Source organism: Budorcas taxicolor, chromosome X (genome assembly GCF_023091745.1).
Source record: "Budorcas taxicolor isolate Tak-1 chromosome X, Takin1.1, whole genome shotgun sequence".
NCBI classification, from domain to species: Eukaryota; Metazoa; Chordata; class Mammalia; order Artiodactyla; family Bovidae; genus Budorcas; species Budorcas taxicolor.
The window spans coordinates 42858565-42881656 of NC_068935.1; the positions used below are offsets into that span (position 1 = coordinate 42858565).

A 23092-nucleotide genomic window follows, 5' to 3' on the forward strand; every position below is an offset into this window, starting at 1 on the left:
AATGCTCTTGACAATTTGACAGATTATGTGGAGAGGTTTCTCTTTGTTTTGGGAAACAGCCCAAATTTCAAAACAGCTATTAGTTCTTTTGTATTCTTGATATCCTTTTATTAAAAATTTCTCTGCAATCACACACAGAGAACGCAATATTGGGATATGGAGGCAGAGAATAGTAAGAATAAAAGAAATAGGCTAAAAATTTTACAGAATTTTATGCATGTGTACACAATTTATTAATTTTGCATTCTAAGATATACACAAGGTCAGCATTTCACAAAACGTATTATTATTCCAAAAGCAGTTATCATGAAACACAGTGATTATATAAGTCAATCAAGCAAAAAGGGCATCTATTAAATTTTCTTATCATGTCATCTCTTATACTTGTTTTCAAATAGAAGCTTGAAACATGATATAGTATTAGAATAGGAAGAGAGAATTTTACTTTATAACAATGATGACTTTCCAAATATTAGACTATATATAAAAATAAAGTACTGTCACCAAAGCTCATCTGAAGGCTAGCATCTCTATCTTTTATTTATTCCAAAACAACCCCTGCAGAAACTTAACTTTCTAGTCACTTTAAATGATAAAAATGAACCTTGGCTTAAATAGTAAAGTGAATCATCTTGCTTCCTAGTTCTCAAACCAGTGGAACAATTAATTTCATTTTCCTATCCCAAGTCTACCCCACCACAGAATTTCAGAAACAAATTTAAATATCATTACATTCTAAAGGTTACGTCTCAAGAGTCCTACATTAGAGCCAAAAAATGATGGCTAAAAGTGTCCCTTAAGGCAAAGAAGACAGTAGAGAGAAGGTGGATAAATATCCTATAGGAGAAAACCATCTCTCAGTATTATATAGGCAGAAACTCTTAACATGGTTCTTTCATAAACAGAATAAACATACTGCATACCATTGAAGTAATTTTTCTTTAAAATGGCATCCTAGAGAACAATCTTCATAATATATACATTCATGTTAAGTTTGAAGGATTATGGATTTTGCACAGGTGAAAGCCAATATGAGAGATAAAGCCATTAATGGCCATGATGGTGGTTATCACAATTTAAAATAAACAACACAGCTGATGCTGTAACAGAATTACTTACTGCAAGCTAAGTGATGGTTTCTTATAATTCAGAGAGAACAGGCTTCCCTTCGAGCCCTACGGTATTACTAGTCTGTGAGCACCCTCAAAGTACATCATCTTCCTTTAAAATTCAAGGATCTTTGCCTTCAAAAGACACAAATGCAGTAGTTTTCATTTCTTACATTCATTTAAAAATGGAATATTATGGTCCTAGCAGGCAAATTTGCATGTCAAATACCGACAACCCAACCACGATGTCTGAACACTGTAAGAAATCTACGGACATTTTGCACAGTTTTAAATAATAAATAGCAATAGATTACACTCAGGTTTTTAAAACAGCTCTATCGCGATTTTCCTCTTTTAAACGTTAAATAACTTATGGTACTGCACATTTACTATCATGTACACTGTTGACAGCTCAAACAGCTTCTTAAAAACAGAATGCACAATGACACTGACTTTGGTAGCTCCTAAAAGCTTCCTTGACCTTTTATTAAACTGGATTCGGATTCTGGTGGCAACACAACAATCAAAATACAGTCAACAGGACCACTCACCACACGACAAAAACAAACGACTCTAATGACAAAAAAGTAGTCAGAAAGAAGCAGCAATAGAATCAATATGTAGCAATCAGACACATAAAGCCCCTTTTCTAGCCTACCTTACGATAAATAGCTTATAACAGCACAACACTGAACGCCAAGGCCCTTCAGGCCTCCTTACACCACCAGAGACAAGCTGTCAAGCTCCATGTATGCTTTTCTACATAGTGGTTTGTATGTAAATAACATTATTCATTCATTTGTAGGTGCTCCACACATCTGGTCAAGGCAGGAATTTCTTCTCCTTGAAAACACCACCTAGAAACATTAACAATATTTTATATATTCCTTAGGGCAACAGGTTTGAGGATAACAATATCAACTGCGGTAGATAAGTCATAAGAAGCTGTGGTGACTAAATCCAGCATCCTGTAAGTCTGTTTACATTCTCAGCACTATAATCAATCCTCACATCCTATACTCCAATAGCAAAGAAGCGATATGGATAGTAATGAGAGCAACGACATGTTTTTTCCCCTCTGTGAGAAATGGCAAGGAAGCGGGTCAAACAGGAAAGGGAAACAAAATAATGTACTTTAAGCTGATGCAGAAAAATAAAAATTTAATATCATCAAAAGCAATTAATCTAATATTGTGAGGTAAAGAGATTTGAGACTTATGTAGTCAAAGAGAACAACAACAACAAAAATCTCTCAAGCAAGAGAATTTCTGATCAACTCCAGCTGTCATGTCACTGCTGGGGAAAAGAACCATTATCGAAAATACATATTAGTGCTTTCCTTAAACTATAGACTCTAAAATAGGTGCTCTTTGAAGCACTGAGAAATTTTATATATATATATATATATATATATATACTCTAAGCAATCAAAAATGAGTATTTGAGATTTCATTACTAGCTCAAAATGAGATCAGCGTAAAGAAACATAAGTAAGGTTACTACACTTGTAAAATCAAACTTTAGAGAAAAGTGGTGCCAAAACATAACGGCATCAAAGTGGTTTAGATCAGTAACACTTTAATCCTCATTATGGATCAAAGTTCTCTGCGTTCCTCCCTGAATATATTATGCAGGAAACAGCAGTTAGAACACTGAATCAGAAATGGGTAAGTCACTTGGGTGAGAGATCATCCATCAAGATGAACGGAGAGCATGAATTGGAGCATGCTACTGGAGCGTCTGCGGTTGTGCTGCCTTTAGCCAGCGATTCTGAGGACAAGCCACTGCCGCTATTACTGCCATCCAAAATATCTGAACTGAGGACAAAGCAAAAAGAATTATAAGCAGATGCATCTATCAGGGTAAAGGCAAACATAACATGCAACGACATGGTTTCAAGAACTCATGGGTCAGTACAGCACTGGTAAATCATAAAAAGCATAAAAGCAACAGCAAAACTACAGAATGTCCTATGTTCAGATACCTGAGAGAGGACAACGTCACAGCCTGAGTCAGACACTCAAGGCTCTTTATTGTTTGGGTGCTCTCCTGGAGGCACTGGAAGGTCCGATGTACCAGTAAGTGTTCCTCTGGATGTGTCATGGTTTCTGTGAGGGAGTTCCCCTACCTTCAGTTCAAGAGATTTCTACCCTTGTATTTCTTTTTAAAATTATTTTTATCTTTATATTAATATTCTTACCTTTCTATCAGCCTTCGAGTAACAGGAATGGTTACTCTTGGAGGTACCCTGGACTGTTGGAAGTATTCTAGCAAGTATACTGCTTCACTGTCCCTCCATTCCCGAACCATCTTTCAACTGCTCTGGATTTTGTCACCTCCCCACTCCCAAGAGGTCCTAGATTCAAAGACACATTTTTTTTCCTACTCTCCTCCATCATTTGCCTTTTATGTTCTTCTGATTTTATGAGTTTCTTAGACTATTTCCTTTCCTCTCGCTTTCAAAATGGAAACGTCTCCCTCCTATTCCTAAAAGGCTCCTTTCTTTAATTCCTTCAGTTACCATCCAGTCAAGCATTTACATGGAATGCTCTAGATCCATAGTCTCCGTACCCTCACAGACTATTTGCCCCTTTAATTCTGATAACTGGCTTCTGCTCCTCTCCTTCCACTAAGACTCCTGATCTGGGCATCAAGAGCCTCCAGAACCCATTCTGGGGATACCTGACCCATCCGGTCCAGGCGACCATGTGTCCCAACAATCAAGCTCACCTGCGTCATGAATCCAGCTTCAGACTTTAGCAGCCACAATTCACAGCCCTCACAATCTGACCTCAGGCTGCCCTCCTAGCTGTGACTCCTATCAATCCAACATGTAATCTCTATGCTCTAGATTTGGCCTGAATTCACTCATTTCACTTCTTCTAATATTTACTGAGTACCTGCCAAGTGCAGAATGTATGCTAGATATTAGAAATACAAAGGGATATAAGACACACATGATCCCTGCCTGCACTAATTTATAGTATAGTACAGGAGACGCACACTTAAATAACCATACTAATAAATATATAATTCGAATTTGTGATCAAAGCAGGAAAAGATGCAAGGGGTTCCTAGAGTATATAACATGGGTGACCAGATCTAATTTGGAGGAGTACAGAGAAATAAGGCTCCCTCAAAGTGAAATTTGAGCAGTCATCTGAAAGATGAGTAGGCATTAACTGGGTAAAGTTGGGGAAGAAGCATGGGTGTGCCTAGGAGCCAAAAGCAGGATACTGTTGCTACAGCACAAAGAGCAAGAACATGATGAGAGAAAGCTGGCGAGGGAGTCAGGCAGTTCTAGGATCTACACAGACATACTTTTTACTTTTTTAACTTTTGCCCCTGCCATGAGGCTTGTGGGATCTTAGTTCCCTGACCAGGAATTGAACCCAGGCCCTTGGCAGTGAGAGCACAGTCCTAACCTCTTGACCACCAGGGAATTCCCATACTTTTTTATTTTTGAAAAGGAAACAAAGCAAAGGATTGGAGAAGGAATTGTGAATCAGCAAGTATGGGTTCTAGTTTAAGTTTGATCACTAGCTCCTTTGCAAAAGCCCATCCTGATCTAATTGCTCTGAGACTAAGCATTATGACCTTAATAGTAATGTTTCTATAAATTTCCAAATTAATATATTTCCATTGTTAAATAACCTATGGTTCATTTGGAAGTTTCTGGGCTCTGTACCACCCTTAATAAAATGTAACTTTCCCTAACCCAGTTTCTCTACTCTTCTAGTTTCCTTCAAAATGTCCTTTTTTTCTATTGCTTGTGGATTGTTTTCAGGTGGAAACAGAATACAAATAGCCTTTGGAAAAGTAAAAATAAAAATGGAAACAGTATATTCCACAGTCCTCCTACTCTATGCTTACTGCTGTCAAATGCATCATTAATAATACCACTTTTAAGTAAGAAGTTTGGAAAATTTAGCTGGCTCTAGTATTTTTTTCAACCAAACGGCAAAATGGGTCTAAAATATGAAATTATTCAAAGTACTGAAAAAAGTTGCACAGATAATCTAAGACATTGGAAAATCAAAAGACCTTTATATTTGCCTTTGGAACATATGTGATTTTTCCTCCTGCAGCATTTTGCCTAGACTAATATTAAAATGAATTTACTTTCCTAAAGCACATATTGGCTGGGAAGCCGAAGGACACGCTCTCTGCTAGTTGGCAGGAAGAAACAGGCTTGGATTAACATTTGGCCACCAAGCAGATAATCTGAATATAAATACTTTCTTATTCTAAGCAGACTGATGGTGTGCCCTGGGTTAAAAGATTCCATTTGCAATAAAACCTGCTTGCCTGGTGAATCTGTATTCATTCAAAAACACAGAACATGACTCATGCTGTGAAATCTGGTCTTCTGACACTGTTGATTACCTTAAAGAAATAAGGTAACGGGGACGTTTACAAAAAAAAAAAAAGAGTCTGAACATTTCACTTCATATATTATTTTTAGGAATTTCTTCTCTGGTATTAAGTATAAACATATATAATTTTGTTTCATTGACAAAGAATAGCATACTTGCATTTTGTCTACAGTGCAACTTAGATTCAGAGCCTGGTAAACCTTTAACCAGATATTTTCACTAAACTAAAATCCAGTTTCTCTTCTAAGTAACCTGGCACTACTATACATGGTCCTAGAAGCAGTGACTATAGGTCACAGATTACACATTATTAATATATTCACAAGCAAGGCTTATGTGATTTTGCAAGCCACAGAGAGATCACTGTACAAAAGTGATTTTCAGTGTCTGCTGTTAAACCTTCTACTAGGGCTTCAGAAGCAAAATGTATGGTCCAATTTAAATTTCTCTTTTTATTCCCCAGTTTAAGCTCTGGTGGAGGTGCTAATGAGCCTTAGACTAATGGCCCAAAGCCAAACAACGGCAGGAAAGCAAAGGACCTAAATAATTCAAATTGGATATAATACGTGAAACAAAAGTAAACTAATTCATTCCAGCCACTGACTATACAAATTGAGACACTATTTGAACCATACCACCAAAAATATTTATGACTGTTAAAGTAGTGCTCTCTGTCTAAAAAAGCTAAGGGAGAAAGGGGAAAAGCTAAGGAAGAAAGTGAAAAAGCTAAGGGAATCATCAAAGCATTCAATGATAAAGTAACAACAAAACTGGGTTGTCCACTGTGACTCATGCTACTATCCATCTGGCTGAACCACTGTGAACCTTGACCAGTCAGTAAACTGGATTCTGTGAGACGAATGGCAGGTAGGTAAATGTGTTAGAAATCAGCCATAGCCCATCAAGCCCAGCACAGATTTTAGCATAAAGAAAGACTACAGGGCAGCCCCTGACTCCTTGGTGGGGGTTAACCTGGTCCATAGTATATGTTCTCTGGTCTCTACTAGCTTACCTTATGAAGACCCAGCATTATCTTGCTATATAACCTCTATATTTTTAAGATCATTTAAATATGATCATTTCCACTGTCACTTTGGGGACAGGAGTTTAAAAGTATCAGCACATAGGGATGTAATGTACAACATGATAAAGATGACTAATACTGCTGTATGTTACAAATAAAAGTTGTTGTGAGTCAAATCCTAAGAGCTCTCATCAAAAGGAAAAATTTCTTTTTCTATTTCTTTAATTTTGTATCTATAGGAGATGATGGATGTTCACTAAACCTACCGTGGTCATGATTTCATGATGTATGTAAGCCACATCATTATAGTGTACACCTTAAACGTATGTATACAGTGCTGTATATGAGTAATACTCAGTAAAATGGGAAGAAAACATTTTTAATTAAAAATACTCTTGAAACACCCCAAATAAAAAGTATCAGCACAGAAGTCTAAGCTACTCACATAAACAATCTTCAAGTATAATGTAAACATTTCTATCATCAAATTACAATTAAAACTTATTCTTTGCACATGCCATATTTTCACGATAAAATTTTCTTGCCATGACACATAGAACATTAAAAATACTGTCAAAAATTACTAAGATAAATCTAATGAAAAATATTTTTTAAAAAAATCATAGAGGTAAGTCAGCAGTCATGTTAACACTAAACCACTGGGCAAGAAATTTCATGGGAGACGTTTTCCTTTTTGTAGGAGAAACAGAGTATCACATAATCTTCACTACATGGTTAGCAGCTCTGAAAATGCCTTTATTTTACACAGCATGCCACAGACAGTTTTATTCTCAAAAGAATGAGGAGCAGAACAAGAGTCCCCAGCATGCAAAAAGAATCAAAGCACCATGCAAAGGTGTGCTTCCGAGGTACAGTCAAACTCTTTGATGTTCATAAGGACTAAATGCAGAATGACATAATCCTTGCCTTGTGGTGGGCAAAGTTCCCCAGATTTGGTCGGCAAAGACTGCAGAATCTTTAGTAAAAAGTACATATGGGGAGGGTGGTGGGAGGGGGGTTCAGGATTGGGAACCCATGTACACCCGTGGCAGATTCATGTCAATGTATGGCAAAACCAATACAGTGTTGTAAAGTAAAAAAAAAGAAAAAAAAATTAAAAATCAATAAATAAATATACCATACAGGTCCATACTCAAACTTCTCATTTAATTTATACTTCAAAAATGTAAAATTTTACAGATCATTACTAGTATATAAACTTTAAAGTTTTAAAACCTATCTTTTCTTTGTGGAATGGGGCAGGGAACAAACTATAATGACTGAAATGTTGAGATAATACCTACTAATAATCTGATACCATTTCTTCCCTAAAATGTATAAGAATGGTTTCCTTTAGTTATCAAGTAGATTGTTATCCTTGGCAGCAGAAATAAGAACAGTTAGTTCCTGTCTCTGTCCTCATTTCTAAGAATATGTCTGATCAATGAAACTCCTTTTAAGAGACAGGAATAAAAAATTATCTGCAAAAGTAGAATCTTATTTTTACATATCATGAATAACTCATTTTTAAATTCTCTTAACTATAGACATAAATGTCAGCAATCTCAGTATACAAGGTGTCCCAGAAGTCTTAGTGCAATTGTCAGCTTTAATATCCTCAGAAGTCCAGATGCTACAAGCTTACTAAAAACACCATTTGAAAAGTTTAATCACCTAAATATCTTTGACACTGAGTTTTGTGAATTTTGAGTATTAAATTTCTTTTAAAAAATTGCGTGAGCTGTATGTTGGCTTATTAGCACTTTGTGAGTAGCCATGAATAAAGCAAACCTCTCCAATGTGAGGTGACACTTTTTTTTTTTTTTACTGTTTTAGATAATTTGATTACTCCAAATTTATGACAGTCTATTAACCAGAAATTTTCTACTACTATTCCCTGTAGCAAAATTGTATTGGGTCTGTTTTCATTAATATTCTTATTAGTCCCAAATATGCCCATTTACTTTGCAGTTAAATTTTTTTATTATCATTATCACTTATTTATGTTTGTGTTATAAAGGTAGGCATTAATAAAATACAGCATTGTGCATTGTTCTTTAAAAATCTTAGTTCTATAGATGGATATTCTAGGAACAGTCAATTCTTGGCTGTTCCACTCCTTGTTCTTTAGCTGTGAATGATCTGCTATGTTATCTCTTTTTTATCTTCTCCCTTTTGCCTGTACATTATTCTTTGACATTCTAACAAAGTCAGTTAATAAAGGAAAAGAGGCATCCAGAGGCAGTACTTTTTGTGTTTACAGAGCAAGAGTGCTGATGTTCCCAAGACTCCCACAGCCAGTCACACGTCCAGAGGACAGAGGTGGTAGCAATAGAAACAGAAGCCTCACAGGAGTTCCATGGTAGCCTAGTGGTTAGAATTCTGGGCCTTCACTGCTACAGCCTGGGTTCAATCCCAGGTCAGAGAACTAAGATCATACAAGCCATGTGGTATAGCCAAACAAACACAGAAGCCTCACAACAGTCACCATTATAGACAGCTTAGATTGTGCTACTCAGAGGAATAAACATCTGAACAAAAGGAGAAGACCCTTGGTAAATAATATACATTCTCTTTTCCTTCCTTACTTGTGTGAACCTATTTCATGGCATTGAGCACAGTCACCCTATGACAATATTGAAAAAAAAAATCACCTCACCCTGTATGTTTTTAACTTGGTGAATGCTTTCTTATCTTTTAACATGAACTTGGTTACTTGGTTAGTAACTGGGTAAGCAAATCTATTTATAATGTCATGTGCCTATATTAAAACCTACTTTACCATAAAAGTGATATGCAGTTTCCACTCAGTATAGAATTTCACCTGCTAGTCCTCTCAACAAGCTTTTGAAGTTTTCTCTTTGCAATCATCTACATACCTGGAAAGGCACTCTATACCAAAATTAGCACACTAAGCTACCAAGGACAGACAGGGATGAGAGAGAAGAGAGAGTGTGGGGCTGAAAATAGCTAGAACAATCTAAAAGGCATGTGTTCCAAGGTTAGAACAGTACTGATCAATGAGTCGAATCAGCCAGAATAATCTGTGACTTCTTGGTGAACAAGAAGCAGGGGTTATCTTAGACAAAACAATGAATAAGTGATTGGAAAGCAATAATTGTCAGTCTGTATAACTTATAAGTGGCTTACATACATCTTCCATTTAGAGGACATCATTCTTTTTAAAGTGAATGCCCTCTGGGGCTCTTTTTAAAAAATCCTTAGCCATAAAACTCAAATCAAAAAGTTCTGAAAGGCTCTACACAATTGCATCTACAACATAGGTACTCAGCAAGTTGACGGAAAGGAGCTTCCCTGGTGGCTCAGACAGTAAAGAATCCGCCTGCAATGCAAGAGACCTCGGTTTGATCCCTGGGTTGGGAAGATCCCCTGGAGGAGTGCACGGCAACCCACTCCAGTATTCTTACCTAGAGAATTCCATGGACAGAGGAGCCTGGTGGGCTACCGTAGTCCGTGGGGTCACAAAGAATCAGACATGACTGAGCAACTAACACACATACACATGTGTGTGCACACACACACACACATATACACAAGTTGATGGAAAGGTACTCAAAGATTTCCAAATATCACCTGGCCACTGCTATAATCCCTTCCCCTTCCTCCCAATACAGGTTGGAATCCAAGTACTCAACTTTGGGTATAGGAAAAGAAGTTAACTTTGCATAAAAACACTAAAGAGCCTTAAGCTAAACTTCTAAACTCAGATGAGTCAAACTAAAAAAGACGTTATGTGAACAGACCATAGGAATCTGGAAATGTTACCATTTAAGTGAAACCTTAGGATTGTGACAGAATACCCCAAAATATTCAAAAAAGATTTTATATCAACAGATAGTTGCTATTTAGAAAATGACCTGCTTAAGAAATGCTGGTGTTCTCTGCTAAGTTAAAAGGATACAATATTGCCTTGGCCAAAAACTTTGTTTCAATTTGTGGGAAAACCCAAATGAACTTTTTGGGCAATCCAATACAAAATACAGGCAGAGCAGTTATAATCAAGGCACACTACCCAGGACAGCCCAGAAACTCTTTCTCATGCCATCCAGCTACCGACACATTCTGAGATCAACAGCAACTATCGAGAGGCTGACCTAACAGGAGCTAGGCAGGAAAGTGAAGATGTCAAGAAGGTACACACACTTCCAAAGGTAGTACTGACTTTCAAACAATCTAGTTTCTTACACTGCCTATACCTCCATGGAGATTTTACCTCTAGGGAGCATGGATAAAAAGTTGAATATATTTTACATCACTCCAATATACTTTTGCTGTGGTTCTTTTCAAATACATCATCCCTTCATATCTTTGGGGTTTTATTTCATTTTTTACCATGAACTGAGATCAGACAATTGTGCAGCCTCCGGAGACAGCATATTGGTGGTGCCTTGGAAGAGCCTCTTGGGCTGGCTTTCGGTCTCCATTTCACCTAAAACAGAAAGAGTTGATACTACCATAATGTGACTTTACAGATACAGGTTTGCTGCTAAAATGGGGTGATCTTTGTGCGACCAAAGATCAGAATACTTCAGGCTGTTACTTGAAAGCTATTTTTCTATGTGCTTTAATGTAGAAGAAATACACTGCCACATAAGCTCAACTAAAAAGTCAGCAGCCCTAAAAATACCTTCTCATTTATTGTACATACCATGCTGTCCACACAGTCAATTTCTTTAATAGAAGAGTAAAACACTGACTTCATTAGGCAAAATGAATCAAGACTAACCACAAGAGAAAAAAAGTATCCCCTAATAGCTGAAGCTCCCAGTGAATAACAATTTATGCTAGATGATTAGTAAAGACTCTTGATGTTATATATTTTAATATCAAAACATTTCCTGAGATGAAGTCAAATGGACTCTAAAGTACGCAGGCTGATAAAGAACATACAAATCAAAGATAGCTTTAGGCTACTTAGTGAAAATGAAGATTAGAAAATATACAAGTTTAAAAGCACATCTGTAATTAAAAGCAATTATTAATTAGTTCACAAAATTAATGCTGCACTGGCTACTTCAATCCTGTAGATTTTCTCAGAACTGCGGATAGAAACACTTTACACTGGAAGAAAAAACACTTAACATTTTGCCGTGGGAGACCAAAGACTAACAACTCTAAATTAGACAGAAAAAGCTCCTTTCCAAATAAGCTATGATTTAAAACACATACACACCTTGGTTTCAAAGCTCTTTATCTGAGCTTTAAAATCAAACATTAAAGACAATTTAATTAATGGGCTTATCTATACTCCATTAGGAAATTAGCAACCATGAACTTAAACCTCTACAAGAGTCTTATGATGGAAAAAGATCAAGGAAGAACAAACACAACATTCATTTTTCCCCCATATTATTAATTAATTCATATTATCTTTCCTCTGGAGCTATCCTGAAAATTACTGAAATTCAAGAAAGGTTATATTTTCATTTGCTTTTTTCCATGCTTTAATATGCAGCTTTTCAAAGCTGCTGCCAGGCTTTTAACACTTCATTAGCAAAAGACTTTAGCCCTTTTGAGCAAAGAATCCCTCCATCTGCTGGTATATTTTGGAATAGCTTTGAAATGGAACAACCATATTAAGCTCCACCAACTTCCTATAATATATTTAAAATTAATACTAATAACAATACTAGCTTTAATTTCTAAGCTTTACTTTTACATCATAGCTCCTGAGAAGGTTCTTAGGACTGTAAATAATTCCTTGCAGCATTAAGGAAAAAGACTATTTATTTATAAAGTAAAATCTATTCACTAAATACAAATCCTGTCACTGTATCGGCATCTGTTCCCCAGAGCACACCATCTTTAATTTTAAGTTGTCTGAAATATAGCACTTTTGAATCTGTGTATGATACTACTATTGGAAAGTTTTCACCAAAGCCCCAAGTGTCACTTTACCTAACATTAGAAGAGTTGATTTGTTTACTAGCCCTGAAGGTGATCTGCACACACACAAAAAAACTTATTAAATTGCTTTTTTAGAATTATCATTAAAACTTTCATTTAAAATGACATCCAACACTTGCAATCATGTGGTTATATCCCCAGGAATAACGACTAAACTCGTGTTAAATTTCTTTGCCTTTCTTTAAATAGACTCCATTGGGTGCCCTCTATAAGCATCTAAAACTAGCACTGAGTGAGATCATTTTCATTTAGTGCTTTGTGGTTTAAAATAATGTAATTAAAAGAGCACCCCTTGGGAGTTTGGGGTTGGTAGATGCAAACCATTACATATAGAATGGATAAACAACAAGGTCCTACTGTATAGCACAGAGAACTACATTCAATATCCTGGAATAAACCATAATAGAAAAGAACATAAAAAAGAATATATATATGTGTATAACTGAATCACTTTGCTGTACAGCAGAAATTAACACACTATAAATCAACTAGACTTCAATTAAAGCATAAATTAAAAGAAGAAAAAAAGAAAGTGTATTTCTTATAAACCACACACACAGAGCACTCTATTATCAAAAACCCTACAGAGACTTGAATGGGAGGCTGTTCTGTTTGGCAAGCTGTCATTTGGTGGTGGCTTATATTTGAGCATAAAGCATGTGTATGGACTTATTTGCTATAACATTAACACATACTTCTGCAACATATCAACATATCTCTTTTATATTCAGATTGCTGAGAGGCGAAATTTCTCAAACATGTATTGATTATATGAATACATGAATAAGACTCAGTTACGAAATATAAAAAAAATACAGACGGTATCAAACAACTAATTCCCAGAATTTAGAATCACTAAAGCATACATTGGAAAAGAACATTGCACTATTTCTTTAGAAAAAAGGAGTTAAGCTTTGAACTAATTTCAGACAGAAACTGTTAATTTGTAATTCAAGCTGGACTATGTTTAACAGCAGAAGGGTGAGGCATACCTTTTCTTTTAAGAGGAGCAAGAACACTGGGCCTAATGCACTTGATTGGACTCTGGCTTCTCCTGCTTTAAAGAACAAACAGGATAACAGTAAGTACTTTTGGCAAATCAATACAGTTTATAGCCATATAGGGAGAAATGGACAATATCTGTGTTGTAGGCTGAGTAACTGAAATGCCAATACATGATCTGACCTGGCATATGACAATCTGGAATAACATGGCATTTTAAGCCATTTTTAAAAACTCATTTCCTAAGACAAAATATCCACAACAGCTGTTGTTTCTTAAAGATAAATCTTTTAAATAAGTTATTTGGGATTTTGACTGGCCTAACATTTTTTTCCTTACTTTTATAAAGAATACATTTCCATATGCGTGAAATGTAAACTAAACATAAACTGGCACTATGTCTCAAAAATTAAATATGGTAAAATGTTAACAGTTGAATATATAGGTGGTAGGTATATAGACGCTCACTGTGAAATTCTTTCAGCTTTGCTGTTTGAAATTTCCATAATAAAATGCTGAAGAAAAAGTTCACCAGAGAGACAAATTTAATGAACAGCCTTTCATCCACATTGAAAAAGCAGGTTTACTTACGTGGAAAAGCGTCTTGGGCTAGGAACAGGACTTGGTGGTAGGCCACTGCTGCTCACAAACATCTGCAAGGATGGTGAAAAACATTGCTAGGAAAAAACATATATTAAAATAGTTCTAGTGTTCCAGTTTTCAAAAGATTCTTCTCAAAATGACAAAAACATTTTAGAACTACTTACCTGTCTCTCATATATGTTTATGAGAGAACAGATGGATGGATAGATAGAGTGACAGATTTTTTTCTCAAATTACTACCATAGACTTCAATTAATTTTCCTTCCAGTCATTGAATTCATCAAAAATTAGGTGATTTGTGTTTGTGTATTGTGCATTTTAGAAAGTGATCAGCTCAATGTGTGAAAGAGAGTTAATATCTCATCAGTGAACCTACCTTTCCAAATCCTCTGGTGGGTGATGGTGCCGGAGAAACAGGAGTGAAGTCAATCCTTTTAGGAGAATATAATTTCTCCTGCTTGTCAAAATCACTATCACTCTGTAAAAAGAAAGTGTTATTTCCTCATAATTCACAAGTCAACACATCACTGTTCTTTACTACACAAACACACCTACGCTTTTACAGATATACACTCCTAAAAGTTGTAATTTCATATTCTGGTGGGAAAGCAGAAAACAAATGCTGAATTCAAATTTGGAAACAGGAGGGCCAAAAGTGAATGAAGCCAATAAATAATACAGTGGGCTCTAGAAAATTAAAAAAACAAGCAGATATGTGAAAACTTTACCAGGCTCAAGCTCTCATCCCATGACTGGCTTATCTGCATTGCAGTTTGCACTTCTCTAAAACAGACAAAAATGAACAGCCATCAGAGCTTGTAAACAAGACATACCTTAGGCCACACCCTGTTCTTGTGAAGCACTAACCTTTCGTGCGCAGTTTCTCTGTTCATTATGTCCATGCCTTCCTCCTACAAAGACAAACATGTGCTGAAAACAGAATATTTATCCACACAGTTCTCTATTTCCAAGGAAACGAAAAGGACTTTTCTACTTCATTTGACATCATCAGAGTACAGCAGGACTGACATTCTAAGATTGTCACCCATGCCACATCTGTATTTTATCTGCCCACTCAGAAGAATTTTAACCTGTCTATAACTAACCAGAGTGGCAGCCTGACTCACTTTTAATACCTAATTCTGCAAGGTGAAGATAAAATCAAAATGCAAAATGCAGAAAATTACAGATCTGAGCCAGTAAGTAAAATTTACCCTTTTGATTTGATGCAGTCTGCTGCTAGGAATCCGATTAGGTGAGGTTGACAGCAACTGGAAAGAAAAAGTCAACATTTACTATTTTTTGAACCACAAAGCTGTGGTCTGCTGTCAGTGCCAGTGTACAACCTCTTCCTAGATAATTTCTCATATTCTTCTGAGAAATCGAGCTCTTTAAATCACTGAACATTAATGCACTAGAGAAGCAGTACATTCAGTCTTTAGAAAGTACACCAGGTGTCCAACCTCAAAGCACCATCTGTCGCTAGACAGGCACTGACTTTAACATTTTTCCCAAATGAATGCAGAGCTGTGTACATTTATGTAAAAAAAGACTCCAGGTCTTAGAAATAGCCATTACCCCACTTAACTAAAATAAGGAACTCTGTATGAGGGGAAAGCAAAAACCCTGATTCTATTCATTTTTATTACCAATGCACCAATGGAGGAAGACGAGCAAATAAGCCCAATAAAATATTTTGTCTAATTTGAACAAACTCTGAGAGATAGTGGAGGACAGAGGAGCCTGGTGTGCTACTGTCCATGGGGTTGCAAAGAGTTGAACACAGCAACTGAACAACAACAATAATATTTTATTTACAGTTAATGTTTACTGAAACACTTTAAAAAACTGCAATAAGGAGATTTTACTTGCATGATCTAAGTCAATTCTAAAATTTGATCATTAATGCTATCACCACAAAGCTTACTAGTTCAGGAAAAAAAATCAATGTAGAGGCAAGGTGGATTTTAAAGATAACTGTTGCTTTCCTTTAGATCATTTTCTAATAACACAAAGACGAAATGATTTGGGTACCAAAATATGTTCCTTCAAAAATCATCATGATCTGATCATGAAATGTAAAGTAAAATTCATACTAACATCTTAACAGCAGGGGGATGATGAAAGGTGAATGAATCTGTAATACTATAAAGCAAAATACGACAATTATCCTGCTACAAGAGCCCCTATCCTATCCAAACTTTAAACAATACTAGTGAACTCCGGGAGTTGGTGATGGACAGGGAGGCCTGGCATGCTGCGATTCATGGGGTCGCAAAGAGTCAGACACGACTGAGCGACTGAACTGAACTGAACTGAACTGTGGCAAGTATTATAAAGGAGTGATAAACTAAAAAACTAAGTGTTTTAGGCAGAAGCTAATTCAGGTAAAATTTTTTAGTTATCCACTGAAAAAAGATTTTACCTCAAAAGAGATCCCTTCATTTCCCACCCCTTTCTTTTATTTCTTCCTCTCCTAGGCTTTAAAAAGAGAAAAATTTTACCAGTAAAATTCTTTTCACAAGTATTTCTTTTCCATTACGAAAGTAATACATGTTTGTTGGTGAACTCTTGATAAGGCCATTTGAAAAAAAAATGCTAAACTACAGGGCCAGTAAGTAAGGCAGGCAAGACTCTATCAGGACAGTAGGGCAGAGAGCATGAACGGGTCCATCGGGGAACAAAACAAACCCCAAAGGCAGCAAAATAATCAGGAAAGCCAAAGGACTGCAGAGAAAGTCACCAGTTTAGATGGTAGGTCTACATCCTACACAACTGGTCAATTTGAGACAGGACTAGAAAGTCGACCCAGAAGAGGGACAGAGAACAGCAGAGCTGTGTCTGGTACCAGCAATGAGAGCAATGGATGGGCTGAGGAAAAAGCCAAGAACCTCAAGGAAGTGGCAGTTAATGGTGTGAAATAGAGCAAAGAGCTCAAGTGGGACCTGAAAAGAGGTCCCTGACACTGGTGGTCAAGTGGGTGCTGGGGGATTTTACAGGATGGTTTTTGAATGGAGTTGTGATAAGTGTCTTGAGATTATAAACTGATGAATTGTTGGCAAGGAATTAGAGGTAGTTGAGTGTCTTACTCCTTGGAAGGAAAGTTATGACCAACCTAGAGAGCATATTGAAAAGCAGAGACATTACTTTGCCAACAAAGGTCCATCTGTCAAGGCTATGGTTTTTCCAGTGGTCATGCATGGATGTGAGAGTTGGACCATAAAGAAAGCTGAGCACTGAAGAACTGATGCTTTTGAACTGTGGTGTTGGAGGAGACTCTTGAGAGTCCCTTCGACTGCAAGGAGATCCAACCAGTTCATTCCAAAGGAGATCAGTCCTGGGTGTCCATTGGAAGGACTGATGCTAAAGCTGAAACTCCAGTACTTTGGCCACCTCATGAGAAGAGTTGACTCATTGGAAAAGACCCTGATGCTGGGAGGGATTGGGGGCAGGAGGAAAAGGGACGACAGAGGATGAGATGGCTGGATGGCATCACCGACTCGGTGGACACGAGTTTGAGTGAACTCCGGGAGTTGTTGATGGACAGGGAGGCCTGGCGTGCTGCGATTCACGGGGTCACAGAGTCAGACACGACTGAGCGACTGAACTGAACTGAAATGAGTGTGGATTAAGCTTTGAAAAAACTCGGAGAGGAAGGGAAAAAGGCAAAGACAGACCTATGAAGAAAGAGGCTTGTTTTCCAGATATGGGATGTGTGAGTTGGGAGAAGGCAGGAGGGAAAGAGCCAGCAAGGAAGGGACAGAGGACACAAGATAGAGCAGAGACAACAGACTGAGCAAAGGTCCAGGGGAGTCCAACAACTTCCCAACCATTAGCAGAAAGTTCCCCATGTGAAGGGAAAGACTTCCAGAAGAAGAAGGTCACTGGTTATCTAAGAGAAGTGTCTGCCATCTCTGCAAAGTGAAAAGGCTCAGGTCGTCTGCTGAAAGTGCAAGGAGGTAAGACAGGAGGACTGCCATTTTTGAGAAGATTTTGAATACTGCTTTGGACCCAACATTCCTTGAACCCAATACTCCAGGAAAGAATGTACTGTTTGCCCTTCAAATGTCTAATTCCTCTCAATTCCTATCTGGAATAAAGGCAAGAAGAAACATGGTCACCAAGAAATAAAATATCAGTCACTCTGAGTACACCTTCCCTCTGCCTTTCTATCTAATCAGCAAATCAGATCCTACTTCTGCATGTCTCTTTCATCAGCCCCCCAACCACACCTCTTTCCATTTCAGTCTGCAATACCTCACTTTGTGCAGGTTAAGATGGGACATGAAAAGAGAAAGTGAAGTCACTCAGTGGTGTCCGACTCTTTGTGACCCCATAGGCTGTAGCCTACCAGGCTCCTCTGTCCATGGGATTTTCTAGGCAAATAGTACTGGAGTGGATGGCCATTTCCTTCGCCAGGGGATCTTCCCAACCCAGGGCTCAAATCCAGGTCTCCCACATTGTAGACAGATGCTTTACCGTCTGAGCCAAGATGGGACATAGGTAAGTATATTAAGATCTGTAGAGCTTGTGGTGACATAATACATATGGTGTAATCAATATTATGAAAAAAGTAGCCAAAGGGTGCTGGGGAAAGTGTCCTAAACCAGAAAACCAGAGAGGAGAAGGGGAAAGAGTGAAGAGAGCATAGGGATCAATAAAGAAGAGTGCATCCACACATCCCTTCAGCAAACTCACGCATTTTAGTGCAGCCAGAAGGAAGGCTATTAGTGAGATGAGCCCCGAATCATCTAAGAATCTTAGATGCTAAGAATCTTCACATCTTAGAAAATAGCCAAGTGAAGTGCAGAGGGGCAAAATCATTTTCCCTTCTTTGCTATGCTATTGATATCAGGAACACAGCTGTAGAACATGTAGAAAGATTTTTCACATACACAGCAAAAACGAGTAGTTCTATTTTCTAGTATCCTCAGGGAAGAAGGTGCAGGAAACCAAACCTCCAGAGAGCTATCATTTCCCCCTTGAAGTATCTGTAGCCACTTTAGCTGGAAATCTTAAAAGTGTTCTATCCCCCGTCCCTTTCTTAAACAGATTTTACCAAACAGAATAGCACTGGAAGATGTCTAGTCTAATCCCAGCTCTGCCACTTATTCGGAGCAAGTCACTTTGATCGGCTGAGTCTTAGCTGCCGCCTCTTTTAATCGGGAAAAACATCTTTTGCCCTGCCTACTTCATAGGGGTTGCTATGAGAATTAAATGTGTGAAAGTACTCTGTAACATGTAAAATACCATATAAGTGTAAGTATTACTACAATTTCAGAAAAGGTTAATGACCCAGATATTGTAGGAACATCAATTATTTTACAGTTCGATGCCAGTGACACCCTCAGGGTCTATCAACAGGCTCTCAGCTCTAATACTAAGCCACAGACTAATTTTGTAAAAACCTCTATCTGCTTTTCAGTCTTCCCCTCTCCTCCCTTGCTAGCAGCTGCTAATACACCTTTAACCCAAATGTACTTCTTCCGATTTGCTGTTTCTCACACACTACTGAGTTCGAAGCTTATTATAATTGTGCATAAATTTTAGATGATTCAGAGGTCAGAGAGCCTCTCCTATAAATAAAATGATGAACCTTTGTGCACAGACTATGGAAATCTGGTTCAGCCATTTAGAGGCCTATTTGCTTACACTTCATACCTTCCGGGGCACTGCAATTACTGGATAAGTGGACTCCACATGTGAAAGGCTACTATATAAAAACCTCTTCATAATTTCTCCCACCACGACCAACTAAAAAGGTGATCCGTGATGGCTCTGGCTATATAGACCAGTCACCATCAGCACCTCTACTGGGAATGCAAATATAAGCATTTTCAAGTAGACTTTACTTTAAATAGATAGCTCTGTCCAACAAAAATAAATACTCTGCTACCATATACATGATTTTTGCATCCTAGGACAAATAAAGACCTATTCTCAGATATAATTAGAAGTTAATCCTGACTTACCTCTGAGCTTCCCTGGTGGCTCAGATGGTAAAGAATCCGCCTGCAATGCAGGGGACCAGGGTTTGATCCCTGGGTTGGGAAGACTGCCTAGAGAAAGAAATGGCAACCCACTCCAGTATTCTTCCTGGAAAATTCCATGGACAGAGGAGCCTGGTGGGCTACAGTCCATGGGGTCGCAAAGAGTTGGACACGACTGAGCGACTAACACTTTCTTACCTCACAACCATGATGCAAGTAGTGACAAAAAACAATGAACAGTGTTTAAAAATACCAAGTCCCACAGTCAAGAAAAATTTTTAACCAGATTTCCTTTTTGCACCAAAAATTGAAAATGGCCACGGCATAAGCAGTAAACAAGACAGGTAAAATCATTTGTTTCTTTCATAAGCAGTGGTGCCTAGCACATCACCTCAAAAAAGAACAACATTTGAAAGTGTTGCCTCCAATCCCAACCACTAAGGATACTTACTCCTATACTTACCAAGTTGTGACGGCTCATGACAGTTGTACTATTCCTCCGAGCTCTAAACGTGTAAGGTTGAAAAACCTGTGAAAGGTCACTGGAAAGTAAAAAATAAAATGATTTATGTCTTCTCATATAAGATATTCTTCGGCTGTATGAATGCCAGTTCTCTGGTTAACACTGAAGTCTTCGATGGCCCCTCAACTCCTCACTGTCCTCTGCAGAAAGTCCCCAGTGGTGTGCTGTGGAAGACAGGCTGGCTGAGATACTGGTCTCCTCTGGGCTGGGGGACAGCTAGAAGAGGTATGGGGCGGAGCTCCAGGCTGGTTGCCTCCAGTTCCTTCTGGTCAGAATTCACGCCCCCAAACCAGTTACCACGAGACACCAGTAGCCTCATCTGTTTACCCCAGAGGATCTACTTGTAAACGTTACTGCCTACGTGTGCTGTCACGTGAGTAGAGCTGGGGAGCCCTCGTGCCCAGTAGGAACCCTATCAGCACATCTCCCCCTGTTGCCCTAAACACCTGTGCTACTCTGTAACCCTGCTGTTCAACTACATCAACAGACCTAGAGATTTGCTCACATTGCCTCTTCTGCCTCAAATGCCCTCCCTCCCACCACTCTCTGTCAAAACCCTTCCTATCCTTCAATAGCCATCTCAGATGTCAGACCCTCCACAAGCCTCTCTTCATTCCACAAACCTACTGCTATTATTCCCCTCTTTGCACCCAAAGAGTACAATGGGAAACCAGATGCTTCTTGAGACACCAACTTCACCTTTTATTAAAGGCAAGTGTGCATGTGTTTTAAACCCCTTGGGAGAGGTGTTTTGGTCACCCTTGCAGTCCTGAGCAGAGTGCCATGCCCAGGACAAGAGGTGAAGAAGGATTTTCAAGGCCGAACTGGATTGGGCTTGGTGGATGGTGGAGATCACCTGGATGGTGGAGATCACCTAATCCAGCTCTCTGAAATTTTAAATTAGAAAACAGAGACTCAGAAAGGCTAAGTGACTCATTCCTAATCATAGCCAGTTAAGGAGAAAATTGGGACTAGGCCTGGTCACCTCACTCTTTCTCCTGTCACATCATGCTACTTTCAAATAATTACTTAAATCATGAAGCAAAAAAGCAGCAACAGTCTAAATGCAGGTCAACAGGATCACCTCAGTCCCCAACAACTGCCGGCTTACAAGATTTCAAAAAATACCAATTTATTTTTATAGTATCAAAAATTAATGTAGAGCTGAGGACACAATTAGGAAAGCAAAGAGTCACTTCACCATTCCCTCAATGTTGAAATATAATAAAAGACAAAAGGTAAGTCTGCTTTTCCCCCAAAATAAGGATATCATAATCAGTTTGATAGACAAGGATTACCTTTCTCTTTGCCTTCACTGTGCTTGATTAGTGTTTTGGCTAATTCTACTTCCATCCCCCCTTTTTGGAGTCATTCCATTTCTACAGGGTCTCACAAATTGGCTTTAAAATGAATTGTCTAATTACAAAAGTGAAATGTAATAGGCTCAAGAGGTCTGCCAACCTAACCTTCACTATCACAAGAGTCCGCCTTAAAATAGACCCTCTGGTGACTTACTGGCAGGAAAACACAAGAACCTACCACTAAAATTCAAGAGTCGATTCTTTCTATTGTTTTTGAAAACCTGCACTTTCACTTACCTAAGCTACATGCCACCCTTCATTTTTTTATTGACTGGAATGTGTTTCAGGCATTTTTAGGATCTGAAAACATTATGACAAATCTGAATGACTTAATAGGACATGAATGTGGCATTTAATTACAAGTTATTAGATAAACTGTGATTTATCGAAGTAAACCTCTGTTAACGCCAGGGTTCCTAAACTAAGCTTAGAAATAGCAGCTCTTAGAGTCAGGTGTCAAGTTGCAATCCTAGTTCCAGGAGCTTCAGTCTGACATTCAGTGGTGTAAATTAGGCAGGGCAAGCAACCTGTTAGAAGAGCCAGAAGCCTGTTGTAGTTCCTTTGAGGGGGGCCAACAGAGCCACAGGTAGAGAGAGTCCCATTTTCCCCACACTGCCCAGAGTTTAGGGTCAAACTTTCACTCCACCTTGGGACCCAAGTCACTGTCAAGCAGACAAGTCCCCACCCCCTCGGCGTGGTGAACTCATATGAGCTCCAACTCTCACTGGAGGAAAGGAAGACTGCTTGCAGCGGGTCGAGGAGCTCCTGAACCCTGCACTCCATCCTCCCCAACCGTCCTCACCTGAGCCCATGGATCAAGGGAGCGCTGTTGGATCTCCTGAGGGTGCCCCCATCAGATGTGTCAGGCTCAAAGTCCAGCTCCATTTTCTCCTGAGCCATGTCGGAGGCTTGCATGCAGCACGCGGACAGTGCTCTGCTCCTGGTGCTTAGCTAAGGACTCCCAAGACTCTCACTGCAGGACTGAGCTGCTGGGGACTGGCAGCTGGGGGCGGGGGCTAAGGGGCGGAGGCTTGGGGGCGGGGGCGGGGGCGGGGGCGGAGAAAAGCTGGAAAGAAGGAGGAGGGAAAGAGGATGAGGATGATGAAGGGAGGCTGAGAGTGAGGGAGGGGAGGAGGATGGAGAGGTGGTGGTGGTGGGTGACAGAATAAAGGAAGA

At 38.6% G+C, this 23092-nt stretch overlaps 1 protein-coding gene and 2 non-coding genes across 6 annotated transcripts; all 3 read right to left on the reverse strand.

The window, feature by feature from the left end:
- Positions 1-333: 333 nt before the first annotated feature.
- PABIR2 (PABIR family member 2) lies at positions 334-22830 on the reverse strand. Of its 4 annotated transcripts, none has more exons than XM_052663132.1 (10): positions 22719-22830; positions 20496-20574; positions 15257-15313; positions 14910-14953; positions 14771-14825; positions 14419-14520; positions 14031-14092; positions 13430-13491; positions 10863-10959; positions 334-1966 (listed from the first exon to the last, which is right to left on the reverse strand). In XM_052663132.1, exons 1-10 carry the CDS (start codon positions 22814-22816, stop codon positions 1897-1899), a joined length of 726 nt encoding a protein of 241 aa, XP_052519092.1. In that variant the 5' UTR covers positions 22817-22830; the 3' UTR covers positions 334-1896. The 4 variants fall into 4 exon arrangements, with proteins under 4 accessions (XP_052519092.1, XP_052519091.1, XP_052519090.1 ...); XM_052663131.1 differs by having other exon boundaries at positions 13430-13494; XM_052663130.1 differs by having other exon boundaries at positions 14031-14116.
- LOC128070695 (small nucleolar RNA U109) lies at positions 7202-7341 on the reverse strand. Its single transcript, XR_008201667.1, has one exon. It is a non-coding gene; the product is annotated as a small nucleolar RNA U109 (small nucleolar RNA).
- On the reverse strand, positions 11096-11185 carry LOC128070696 (small nucleolar RNA U109). The gene has a single exon (XR_008201668.1). It is a non-coding gene; the product is annotated as a small nucleolar RNA U109 (small nucleolar RNA).
- Positions 22831-23092: the final 262 nt, after the last annotated feature.

Coding starts and splice junctions, on each gene's coding strand:
- PABIR2 (XM_052663129.1), bottom strand. CDS start 22,816: ATGGCTCAGGAGAAAATGGAGCTGGACTTTGAGCCTGACACATCTGAT. Junction 14,521..14,770: donor GGGATGAGAGCTTGAGCCTG/GTAAAGTTTTCA, acceptor TTCTTTTTACAG/AGTGATAGTGATTTTGACAA. Junction 1,967..10,862: donor TTGTCTGATCTCAGTTCATG/GTAAAAAATGAA, acceptor TAATGTTTCTAG/GTGGTGTTTTCAAGGAGAAG.